The sequence below is a fragment of the Zootermopsis nevadensis genome, unplaced genomic scaffold (assembly GCF_977971745.1).
Source record: "Zootermopsis nevadensis isolate Lab colony 2312 unplaced genomic scaffold, Znev_1.0 Znev_ptg000020l, whole genome shotgun sequence".
Lineage (NCBI taxonomy): Eukaryota > Metazoa > Arthropoda > Insecta > Blattodea > Termopsidae > Zootermopsis > Zootermopsis nevadensis.
The window spans coordinates 3533078-3546259 of record NW_028259152.1 but is presented as its reverse complement, the minus strand read 5'-3'; the positions used below and the strand labels follow the sequence as shown (position 1 = coordinate 3546259).

The 13182-nt window shown below is 39.3% G+C and overlaps 1 protein-coding gene across 2 annotated transcripts in view; it reads left to right on the top strand.

The window, feature by feature from the left end:
- Window positions 1-13182, top strand: part of LOC110826815 (uncharacterized) — a 29180-nt gene that overhangs the window by 8487 nt on the left and 7511 nt on the right. For both annotated transcript variants that reach the window (XM_022057833.2, XM_022057832.2), the window contains exon 3: window positions 2085-2175. In XM_022057833.2, coding sequence (XP_021913525.1) covers window positions 2085-2175 — 91 coding nt within the window. The remainder of the gene's footprint in view (window positions 1-2084; window positions 2176-13182) is intronic.

Here is a 13182-nt window from a genome sequence, read left to right as displayed (position 1 = left end):
ACTGGTCCAGTATCGTCTGTGCAGATCAATTCTTTGCATTATTTTTACCTGCTTTTTTAATTTCATGGTTTTATATTTAAATAATGCTGAACTGTTTGCCAAACAGTTTCCGATTAAAACCGACAATTACAACAAATTTAATGTATTGTATTTAAAATTATAACTGAGAACGTTTGCCTCAGAATCAAGGCACCACTCTCATATTCGCGTTACCAGTGAACCGGCTGTGCCGACTGGAGTTTCTCATTGTTTCCTCCAGTTCCCTAGCCGGGCAAAAGATTGCGCTTAACTGATATAAACCCCAGTCGCTTTCATTAACGTCTATTAAAACATGCCGTTTTTAGTCAGTCCATCTTTTTTCATTTCGACGCCAAATAGTCTCGTCGGTTGAACAGTGTCATTAAATGGACTACAAATGAAACTGAAAGTGTAAGAAGAAATCAGAACGATTTGGCATTTATACTTGAAGAATACAAATTTCCCACTGTGCAATGTTTCTATTGGAAGCAGAATAAAATAATTACTTGGCATAAACAGCGCCAAGCAATTTCCTATGTCTCGTCCTTAATTGAACAAGAGTGGAAAGCTGTTCTCCAGATTTATGTTGCAGATGTGTTTTCTTACAGAATGTATCGAAGTTAAAATATTTGGGAAATCAAATTTAAGCCACATTAACGGGTATATATTAAGTCCAGATTCAATTCGGCGAATGCTTGGTAGCATTCAGTTTAGAATATCTAATCTTCCACTTTCACACCTAAACAAGTAGAGATTAACACAGACGTAAAAAATTAATACAGCCCTACAACTTCTAGCAAATATCAGACTGCTTCATTCTACTGATCGCAGATGAAACACTGTTCGACGAGCAGAACCACCCATCCCGTTGTGCAGTATTTTTTTTAACTCGGCGCAAATAATGTGCAGTAATCACACTGACAAACGATGTGATGATGGCGATCCTTTCATTTATTCTTGGTAAAAGTAATTAAAATTGTTACTTTATTAAATAAACATCTCGCGTCATCTTTTAGAATTCGCATGCATTATTAACGAATGTGAAACTATCAGACATAATGCAAAGATACAGACGCGTTCTGACGAGTCGGTTGGTTCGTTTCGCTTTCGGAAATGCCAAGACATTTAGCAGTATGAACTTTCTGTCTGGTCTGAGTCTGGCCAACTGTAAAATATAGACATATGTGAATGACTTCAAAATGCTATTTTTATCTTTCGTGCCTTAAAAATGTTGACTGTCTGTCCGATTGGAGAGGAAATTTTCAAATAAAAATGGGAAACTTGTACCCGCCTCTTAATGTAAAAATCTGAAAATATTTTACATTAAAGTTTAATGTTTTACCTTGTCCAGAACTGTCCGACGATCTGAGAAATTGCGACTGTCTTGGTATGATATGAAAACTGCCATGTGTATAAGCCTGAATATTTGGAACTCTGTAGAAATAAATCAAGTCTTCAGAGTTAGGCCCAGGATTTATAGAAAGAGATCGAGGCCTTTTGTGTTTATTGGGGCCTCAGTGCTATTGCCCTTAAGAGTACAAATAACCACACCATCAACCCACAATCCCGATTGCCAAATAGACGGTGTTCTTCAAAAGCTGCTCCTAGCAGTATCTTGAAACTAGCCCGGCTTCTCTACTCTTATTCTTTTCATGGAGTCCCGTTTATAGCTCTGGATTTTTGATGGTCAAATAAAACTTTTAACTGAGGTCAGCTGATGTTAATCTAGCCTTGCCATCATAGTTATCTTCTTTAATAAACCAACTCTGGATATGTAAAGCATATTGAGGTTACAGTATTATTAAACGATTTCATTGAGCGAAGTTCCTTGAGAAACAAATAGTGGCTCAGCTAACCAACAAATTTCCCCAGCTCTGTGCTTCATTACCGTATGTACAAAAATCCATCATCATTCATACCCATCGTGAGTGAAGTCTAGTCCACCAGTAAAATAGATCCCTGATTATGGGGACGAAGAAGTTTGCTGAAACGTTTGTTGCTGTTGACCACTTGAAGCAGCTGATGGCCCGAGAGGATTTTTATTGTGATTTATGCACGTGTTGCAGAGTTGGAGCCCAGCTTCCCGTACCGCGATGTGACCATCCGACGCGGAGTGGACATGAAGGAGCTGTATGACCTCCAGTCAGAACTTGGCAGGTAAGGAGCCATCTGGCAATGTTGTGCTCTCCAGTTTTCGCCATGTTCTCTCAACAGTACGTCTGTCTTGAGTCGTGGAGAGTCGTTAAATTTTGGTCCGATTTGCTGTCTCATGTCTTCTCGTAACTTAACTTTATACACTTCGGGTACAAAGCGGGTAGGGGGGAAGAGGGAAGAGGGGCCAACAGGTAAGTTTTCTGTCCTCAGGAAGCAGGATTCAGCTTCCAAAATTTTGTAATTTTATAATCTTATAATTTAGACGATGTTATAATGCACCATCGTCAGAGGCCTTCACACTTCGGTGTTTATGTTGTTTTCGCTTTTAATAAGTTTTCCATGACGGTGACAGGGACTTTGTTATTTACATGTAACTTAAGCAAATTTGTGAAAGGATTTGTCAGGATCAACTTTAATGTTCGTATGGTATTTATAAACGCTGTAACATGTATATAAATTACCGTGGCGTATTTTAAAGCACGCAGACATGTTCCTGAAGGGTCTGAGAAATTCCACGAAAACCTCAGTCATGATAGTCCCCCTCCCGGTTTGAAACTCGCAAGTTTCACTTGTGAATACAAGCCGGAGCGTTGCTCGATAGGGCCATTACGTTTCAAGCAAGAATGGACGCTAAAATAATGTACGATAGATATGCAGTTCTTTTTCTTTTGTCCCATATTATCGGCAGATTAACTAAGAAACTGTATTGAACAGAGCCATCCTTGAGAAGCTACGATAGTCATTCAGCTTATCAAGAAATTTCCCACTATTTGTAGAAACAGAAAGTTCATTGCCATGATCAAGGGCCGGCCACTGGATCCTATCCTTAGCCCTTTTATCCTTTTTTTCGAAGTCCAGTCTATTAGCATTCTCCCATCTGCGCCGAGGTCTTTCAAATGGTATTTTCATTTTAGACTTCCCGACCAGAATTGTTTAAGCATTTTTCATCTATCATATCTACCTGTCACATGCCACGTGTCGCTCATCCTCCTTAATTTGATCACTCTTTTGATATTTGGTGAAGACCATAAATTATGAATTTCCTGATTATGCGCTTTTCTGGAGGCTCGTATCAGTAGATGATAAATATTATAAATGCGAATTGTGTTTAACTTTCTCACTTGGCTTCACCGCAGTGCAAATCAAAAGGGCATTAACCGCAATCATCATGATAAAACCTGGTACTTGTCAATAAAAGTGTCTTTTATTGCCTCGTTCAATTTAAAAACTGGTCCCATGCGTCATACGTGATTTGAGGCGCACTGCAGAACCGCTTCACTCAGCCATTGTGTTTATTTTCTCACGTGTAAAAAACAAATGCCTGCCCAGTTACTCACGCTGCCTTTTTGCCCTTGCCCAAATTTATTTAAGATGCGTTTTATCTTCTCCATGTTTCTACACGTTATCCCAATATATCGGTCATCGATTGAAATTCAAATGTTGATGTGTATCGCGTATATTGACATTAATAGCTTTTCAACATACTCGCAGATATTCATTCACGAATTCTTAATCCATTTCATAATGGAACATTGTTCACGCCGAAACAAAAGAACGGCTAAAATAACAGATTGTTGCTTTTTATATATTTACGCGTATAAATAAAACGTTATAAGTGAACGATTCCAAACTGAGTGGTATCAGTCATTCGCCGAATTGGATATGCTCTTTTTATGAATCCGACAAAGAATAAAGTTCAGGGTTCGATAACGAGAAATTAATTCATTTTAGTTGACACAGCTTGGAAGATCTCAGTAATGGACAGTCTTAAAAGGGTTCTTGGGGAAATAAATGTTTTAAAGATGAGAACTGAATTTTATTGTGCATATAATTCTGTTAAGTGGCCTACTTCACTCATCGGGGTCCCTCCCTTAAACCTTCAGACTACGTCGCTCCTTAGTTTGCGCAGAATTGCGCAGTCTATGGTTGCTATGACGTCGTTCTGGAGGGAGGAAGTAATTAAACTGGGTGTGTTTCGGCATTATATAGCCCTCTCCGAGCCTTGGCCTTTCTCTAAAATATTTTCTTACAGATTTCCTCAAAATATTTAGACAAAATAGTAATTTGAAAGTGGCTTGGCCTTCTCAAGCAAGGGCTTTGACTATACGGCACAGAAAGACGTGGACAGCCATTCATGGCTTGAGTAGGGTATCAACCCACGATCCCAGAGTTCGAGCGTTCAAGACCCACGCCTTGGAGCTTGGGGTCAGAAATCACAGAACTGGCATGCTAAAAATAGGATATGGAACACCTCTACGTTGACGAGCGGATGTTCTCGTCAACATGGCATTCCATCTGCTGTTTAAGTGTATGAAGCACATTGTAAACGAAACTGACTCAAGCCAGACGGCAAGCCGATTGCAGAAATATGGGCAAAGTTTTCGAGGGCGCACGATGATGATTGCGGTGGAACAACCGCGGTTCGACTCCCGGCAAGACGTAAGAGATTTTTCTGTTAGTTAAAACTGGCTCTGGTGTCCACCCAGCCACCATCCTTTTGGTAGATGGGGGGCCTTCCGCTTTAAACCCTGGGGCTCTTTCCCCGGGGTTAAAGCGGAAGGCGCGTGAAGTTAACCACACACCTCCGTCTACAGCCGAGGTATTTAAGTAAAATGGTACTTAAAATTAAAACGCGCAGGTAAGTACTGTGTTTCAAGTATTTTTAAAATCTGTTGAAGGACTGAAAAGCTAAGCTTCAATGAGATTTTATGCAGTCTTAAGTTTAGTGACTCTTAAGCCTATAATTAATTGAAACAAATCAAAGTTGTGACTGTTAATATTTGAAAATATAAATAATTTGTTTGAAGTTTCATCACAATATTTGAAAGGACGCAGTGCGCAGCCCTGCGTATGTGTTTCTTTATGTATTAAGTTATAATAATGTTCGCCTATAAATAAACGAAACAAAACCAATATGCAGAATGAGTCAGACTTAGGTCCCGATTTAAATAAATTGAAAATCTGAAATGAACAAAGCTGCGGAAAATATACAAAGCACAACGTATTGGTGAAAAATTGAAGTTTATTTTTACAACTAAATTTTATGGTTGCCCCGAATAATGCGACATACGTCCGATTTGTGTCCAAGTTTATCTTACACGCGCAGCGTCATCAGCGGGAAATGCTGGAAGCCTACAAATGACAAAAGAAACTTGTAATATGCCTCCTATCATATCCGTAGCTTTGTTCACTTCAGAATCACGATTTATTTAATTCAGAACTTAATTATGATTCATCCTGAAAAAATGAACGCCTTTTCTCGCCATGCCGATTTTAATCGCAACGCTTGAATTCGCGGACAGAGAGACAAACAGAAGGGTCAAACGTTACGTAACTAATACATTCTTTTACGATTTCATCTTTTATAAACGCACCTAAAACTGCAAATTTTTTCGTGAGATCTCCGAGTAAATATCTGAGTGGGAAACAACCAGCAACACAGAACAAACAGGCTCATTTAGGTCATGGATTACTGAAACATGTAGCATGGCTGTAACTATGTGAAATGCTACAGGTCAGAAACATCGTTATTTTCCGTATGACTGTTTGCTTTGGCAAAAATTCAGAGCCGTTACATTCTATTGTGAATGATGGTTTAGAGAATGAACGGAAAACCAACATCTTGTTATAAACAAGTTCAGAATTGCACCCAATCTTCGTCAGCAGTGCTAGCAATTTGGAAGAACGGAAATCCAGTACTTTCATAGGATCTGCAACTCTTCTGGCTCTGACGCATGTGTTGAGGAAATAACCAGGTGCTGGATCCCCCTCACACACATCCGTGTGGGGAATCCCTTAACGACATCACCCAGCCAGACATTCCTACCCACGACAGGGTCATTTGCCTCAGACAATTCTTGTTTTTCTTCGAAGAGATATAAGGCCCTTGTTTGACTTCACGAACATCCTCTCATTACTAGCTACTTACTAAGAGATTATTCAGGAATGAAAATCTAGAGACAATAGAGCCTACACGCCAGAACTGTTACACATGCGTACATTTCCTAACTTATTGACTTTACTCTCTTTGTTAAGCTGCCTGCTGAGAAGAAGTATGTTTTGTTAACGCCTTCTGTTATGGTTTGACGAACTTCCTGACTTCATGGTTTTCGTCTGGTGATGCGAAGGACTCTGTTTCTCGAGACGTAGGCACAAGAACCCACGAGGTGGGTCACGTTACTCCAAAGGACAGAAAAATCAATCATTTGTAAACCTACTCTTCATCAAATATAAGTATGATCGAATCAAGGAATGCGAACATTTCTATAGCTTAGACTTGAGGGGAGAAATGACTGCATGGCATTCCAAGCTTTCATGTTAGTCATTCCTGGAGATGTTAACAGCTGCTTACGTGCTGGCTTTTTGTGTAGATTGCTGCATCACATTTCTGGCGATTTTAATTGTGTAACATTTGTTGTTCGCGCGTCATCTTGTGCCTTGAGATTGTGCATAATGTAAGATGAAGTACGATGTACATACTCAGTTTGAAAAATTTTCAATGCCCCTTCCCCTCGCCTCGGGGTTTGGCTACAATTTTTTTTAAAAATTTGCGCTCCGAAAATGCCACCCAGAAATTCGTAAGCAATTATTATTTCAGCCCAGCCAATTATACTTCCGAATTTAGGAAGGCGTGAAGCCTTGACCTCCTCTTCTCCATATATTTGAATGGCGTAATGCCTAGGATCAAGGGTACATTCATGTGCCCATTTGTAGGCATCGGAATACATAGCAGCCGTAGATTACTTTAGAATGTTTGTTGTATTTGGCCTTGGAAGGGGTTTCGGAGATTTCCTTCTGTAGGGATGCTTTTGTAAATAAACCGTATGTGACATCGCGCAGGAGATGCTGGCGTAATAGTCCTCGACGCTGCTTTCACCTCCCACGGACTGTCGTTCTCCTTGAGGCAAAAATAATAGACAGCGCATAACTCCTATGTCATACTGTGTGTAGTAACAACACTGAGTACAATTTGATGTATATTGGCATGACTGCCTCCTTCGCCATAGTGCTTGAAACAGTCCCGAAAAGTGAAGTGACTCATCTGACTGAGACGACACTGCAGCTTCTGTAACCCATTTATCACGTATAAAATCAATGTCATCATAAGAAATCAACGATGAAAATGGAATCTTCTCTATACTGCTTCTGTTATTGAAAATGTGCAACATGGGAAGTTATGTCATTGTTGGTACACACAGTTGAGCAACAATTACCTCGGATCAGATCAATGAAAGTATTATTTAAGGTACAACAATTATATCGAAATCGAATTACCTCGGATTACAAGGATTGACATGGTGTGTTGTAAAGAACTTAAAGCAGTACACTTTTCTAAATTTGTTCAATAAAATGATGCTTCAGCCAGTAAATACAGCTTTGCATGGGATTGCCGTGAGATAAATCGGGAAGGAAGTTGCAAAGTATCTGATAATATCCAAAAATCCTTCTCAATAAACGTGTTGTTTTTCAATGCAACGAACACTAGGAACATTAGAGGAATAAGAAAAGGTAGTGTGGACTGGGTTTTTCTGGCTCTTGTAAATGCGTTAATTAAACTTCGGGTGCCATAAAATGTTGCGAATTTCTTGGGTGGCTGAGCGACTTTTGGCTTCTCAGGAAGGATTCGGCTCCATGGAAGAAGTAAGTATGAACATCAGGAATACGAGCCAGAAATGAGTGAGTCGCGTTTGGTTGCAACATTTGTGTCTATGTGGTTGGCACATATTACGGAGTTCGGAATGGTGCCAGTGTGTGCATAACATTGCTTTACTACAGCAGCATACGTCTTAGAACACACAGGTCACGCCGAGAAACAGCACAAAACTAACCCTTTTTGGTAGACTGAAACAGAACCTGTAGGACGAGAGACATGTGGGAAAAAGAATCAGGCGCTTTTCTATCTTCAAATAAATTACTTCATTCAACAAACTCCGAGAATATATAAATGTGATGGTTGCTTGTAGGCGTCTGAAGTATACAGCAGAATGTGAATTAGTTCTGTATTTGAACCTACGCTAGTTCTGTGGACTAACTCAGAACGTAGTTCTTGGAAAGCCTTTCAGAGCACAACAACTACATTCCACATCCCACCCACCGTTCACTAAATATGATGGAACATTTGTTTAGAAATTATGAGCAGATTTATATCTCTGATGTAATCTAAGATAATTTATCTTTGATTAGACAAGATTAATCCTAGAAATGTAAGTGAGTATTTTAAAAACAGTGGGCATTTTCTGTGTAAAATTTGTGCCTATTTCAAAATAGGACTGTTGTAACAACTGTGAGGCCTGCTTAATCGACAGCAAAATATTTTGTTAAAGCCAAACCTCATTCAGGATATATATTTTAAGTAAGGTATTTAGTTAACAAAGTGTCACCTCAGTTTCAATAATTCTTGCTTTGTAATTGTAGGATCTAAAACCAGAGCAAGAAAGGCAGAGAACTGCAGTTGCGCCTGCGATCTGTTTGAGACAATCTGCATCACGCCTGTGTAGGAGAAGTTGCCAGCCATGTGCAATAACGTAACAATTTCATCTTTACACTGTAGAACCTTCAACTTTGATTATTTCTGGCCATGCTAGACAAAACGAATGATAGGCTGCAAAATTTAACTAAGCTTTTAATTCATTAAAGTATTAATGTATTACACAATTTTCGTTTAGTAAAGAACGAGTTAGAATATTAAAGTTGCAGCACATTCCAAATGCTAAAAATAAAACACCAGACTTGAGTTGCTTTATTAAGATCCTGGTTTAAACTCTAAGCAGACCCCCAGATATTACATCATGGGTATGCTACAGTCATAAGGAAAAGCTTTAACTAAAATAATTTTAAAGAAAGTGAAAATTGTTGCACCTAACTGGAAAATTCATGAAATTACTGATTTTTAGGCTAATTAGAAACCGTGAGGAGCGCATATTAAATCGTTCTGTTCTAGATAAAGTCAAGAAACCCAGTAACACTAATCTATATGAAGGTTAAGACGAAGAATTTCTGTTACAACCACACTTCAATGATCATAAAATGATGGGACTAAACCAGCTGTATATTAGTCGGCACTTCTCTAATTACGTACAAGAATTATGAAATTGGATACTTTTTCCATTTGGATATAGTTTCAAATTCTGTTATAAACTGCAGTACCAAGCTAGAAGTCAGAGAGAAGAAGAAGGTATCAGAAATAGCCTCAACTGGAAACATAAGGGCAGTGAGCCTGGCGGTTGCAAGGAATTGCGTCACAGCTGACGCGCTCAATTGAACACGTCATTTCTTGAAGTGCGGTCCTGATATGCTGACTGACTAGTCAAGATGGCTGGTTTTCACGTGGAGAATTGAAGCCGGCGCTGCTGAGTGACTGCATATTATCTCACATCATTTTACTACATCAAGTGATCGTGTCACAGACCTATTTACGTAACTTGCCTTCCGTAGATGCTTGTAAATTTCGAGGACCAAGGGTTGCTAGTCTGTTTATGTGAGAGCATCGGAAATGTGTTTGGAATTATGCCAGGGATGAAGAAATTAAGCTTCATGTGTCCCCATTAACGTTAAAGGCATGTTAAAAGAAAATGTTCTTTAGAGCGTAATTCTGATTCTTGGCACTAGGGTTGCGGGATTAACGTACCGTGCGCCTAAAAGATTAATTTTATTTGAATTATTAATTGTGAGTCTGACCGGGTTGAAGGGATTAATTCATGTGAGGAAAAGAATGACAGTCTGTTTGCACATTATTGCTAATTATAGGTGCTGTGTTTTGTTTGGCAGTACGTAGTTTTGCCGGACGGCTGGTAGTAACAATTTATGACTGATATACCAAGTTTAAAGAAACGCGGTATTTTGAATTACCGAAAGCGTTGTGTACAATATGACCCGATCAAAAACTCACACTGGTCTTACTTGAATGCTACAGGCATGTGCACACATAACGTGAGAATAGGCGGCCAGCCAATTTTAGCTGCGCTGGTGAAAGGAGAATTCGACGTCGTTCGTCTTCGTGCAGGGCATGTCCAGAAAAGCCGCGGACACAGAAATCCCTTGCTAACCGCTAGGCTACTTGATATTCGCGTTCTACCATAAAACTCGTAACTTCGTTTGCCGTATTTTTGTGTTAAAATAAACGGTGTAGCAATGAACCCTTGTATTAGGGCAGCCTTATGTATAAGTATCTCCATGGAATGGAATCTTAAGAAGCTGATAGTCGCTCATCTGGTTAAGGACTTCCCCATCTTTTATGGAACCCGAAGGTTCATAAGTATTTAGCAACTAAATTTTACTTTGGACCACTCTATTTAAGGAATTTTCTTCAAGTTTTCCTACTTTTTCCTTGCTGTACATTTCTTTTTACCCTATGTGTTGAGAAAGACAAAAGGCATATAAAGAAATGACTTCTCTGTGGTGTACGTGGGATCTTAAGAAAATGCCATATTGATGAATTCTCACAGCATTTTTTTTAATTCAATCCATCAACCAAGTTTTCGAGAATTTGGAATTACTGGGTAATGAAAACTATATATTACGAACCAGGTTAATTTCAACAGAACAAAAGTTTAAAAGGGACTTCAGTTTCATATAGTTCAGTTTAATTTATTCCCCAAATATTCTTGTAGAACAATTTTCTATAATTATCTCAAATATAAAACAGGGAAACTGTATTAGTGAGAATGTAATTTTGTCTAACAACCACCCTACTTTCATTTATCACCATCAACAACAGCAGTGTCATAAGTACTATTATTAGGACCATCTCTTTACACCATCAGCTGTGGCATGACCTTCGCACAGATCCGTGAATATCATTTCGGAGGACAGATAAAGGTGTCCGCATACAACGACAGAAATTTCGTTTAATGGATACGTAAATATGTCCTGTTTGGGTCCTTGTTCTGATAGAGCTTATAGCAGTGTGATTGAAGTTTCTCACGGCGGCGAGTACGATGATGGCTGTCTTATGGGTTGTTGCGCGGTATGGACTGGTTCTTGCTACCTCCATCATCAGGGCGATTAGACTCATAACCCTGATGATAAAGGCAGCAAGCACATCTGAAACGTCAGGAAACTTCTGCCAGACTGCACTGCTCAAGAACCCAGAAGGCATATAATGGTTGCCTTTCTTCCGCACATTCCCCACCACTCCACCACTATTCAAAACCACCCAACCTCTGTAGCAGAAAAAATCAAGCAAGGAAAAGTGTGATAAAGGACACAGAATCTAATGCATTTCGCCTTGTGAGTGATATGATCAAAACATGAAGCATGAGATGTTCGAAAATTGCCTCGTCATTGTATGGAAATGAAAGAAAATCACGTTTACAAATTTGGCTTTTACACCTCGGTTGTTTCTGACCCATACAGGACGTTATTTACCGGACATATTGCGTGTAGGAAGCCATTTTATTACAGCCGGCAAAAGCGTCGACGACGAAAGATAAACAGTAATGGCGTCGAGCTGGCTTTATGCCACCATCTCAGCAACGGTCTACATAAAATGAAGGTTAATGTGGGGTTCCACCTTCTAATCGCTAATCATGAACTAAAATTATTCAGATTGTTATAGGTAAAGCTGTACGATGCTATGAAGACGCGTGGGTGGAAGGGGGGGGGGGGGTGAAGTTATAGTTCCACGCAGTTTTAACCACTTCACGGTTCAGCCCTTTTTATTCCGGGAAAAGATCCCTAGTACCCATCTAATAAAACGCTATTTTATTGTAGACGAAAGTTCAAAATCGAATATCCTTCCTGTTTAGCTGCGTATTACATCACACAAGCAGCTGTGCACTCGTGCGTCCTGACGACTTATCAGGTTAAAGTAATCACAGGAGAGTGTGTTCGACAGAGTGAGTTTATTTTCTCCCTTATCCCTGCCTTGTAATCATTTTAAAGTTAATGATTATTTCTACAAAAGACATCGGTAGAAACAAATGCCTTTAGTATAACATATTTGGATATATCACACACTCACTCACTCTATAGAGCAGTAAATTGTTTGAAAAGTCGATTGGGCACTCGGATTGTCAAACTAAAGCCCACATTAACATATCTGGATATCAATGTAAAAAACTTAATTTGGGTTGATGATGTTCTTCTGGGTTTGGGTGTCGTGTAGACAAGTCAGTAAATGCCAGTATTTTGAAGAAACACACTGTCTCCATTATCAGGGCTGAAGTGACGATGCTGTATAAATTACCCACTTCCCAGAATCACCACTTAGACCTTGAATTTGGAGACAGTCTATTTCTCTGAAATGTTGACATTTACCAATGCGTCTGTATGGTGCCAAAACGCAGATCATCATTCTCCCTGCTGTAAAAGAACCTCAGATGCCACTTAATTATGATGTTAGCATTGCTGTTTACTGCTTAATAGAACCTTGACTTGAATCTTCATTAGGTAGAACTACCTGAATGAGTCTTCATGATTTCCCATCAAACAATGTTGAAATAGTACATGAAATGTGTAATTTGAATGCAAAATATTGAGTTGTTAGTGTCAGTTGTCTTGTAAGAACTTTTCAAACCTTTGAAAACCTAAATAGTCACCAAGAGAAGATGCTGTTTTCTTAAGTTACTTACCAGCCTTTGTAGAGTTTTAATTAGTATATGTTAAAGAATGCTTTGCCCTTAGTTACATAAGGAAATCTCAGAGAAGAGCAGTCTAAAGATGGTACAAAACACCTGAAACGTCGATACAACTGGTTTGAGGGTCTGCAATGAACCTCTACAGAAGACTGTTTTGATCGAAGATTTCTGTCTTCTGGGTCGTTCGCTGTGTAGTCTGGTAGATGTTTACCAACGTTTCAGAAGTCATACTGCCTCCATCATCAGGGCGATGACAGAGGCAGTATGACTTCTGAAACGTTGGTAAACATCTACCAGACTACACAGCGAATGACCCAGAAGACAGAAATCTTCATACTCACTGCTGTGAAAACCTCAAATATTACGACTGTTTTGATTGTTTCATCAGTGAGTTGTAATGTGTTGAACAGGTCTTACTCTCATCCTCTACAGA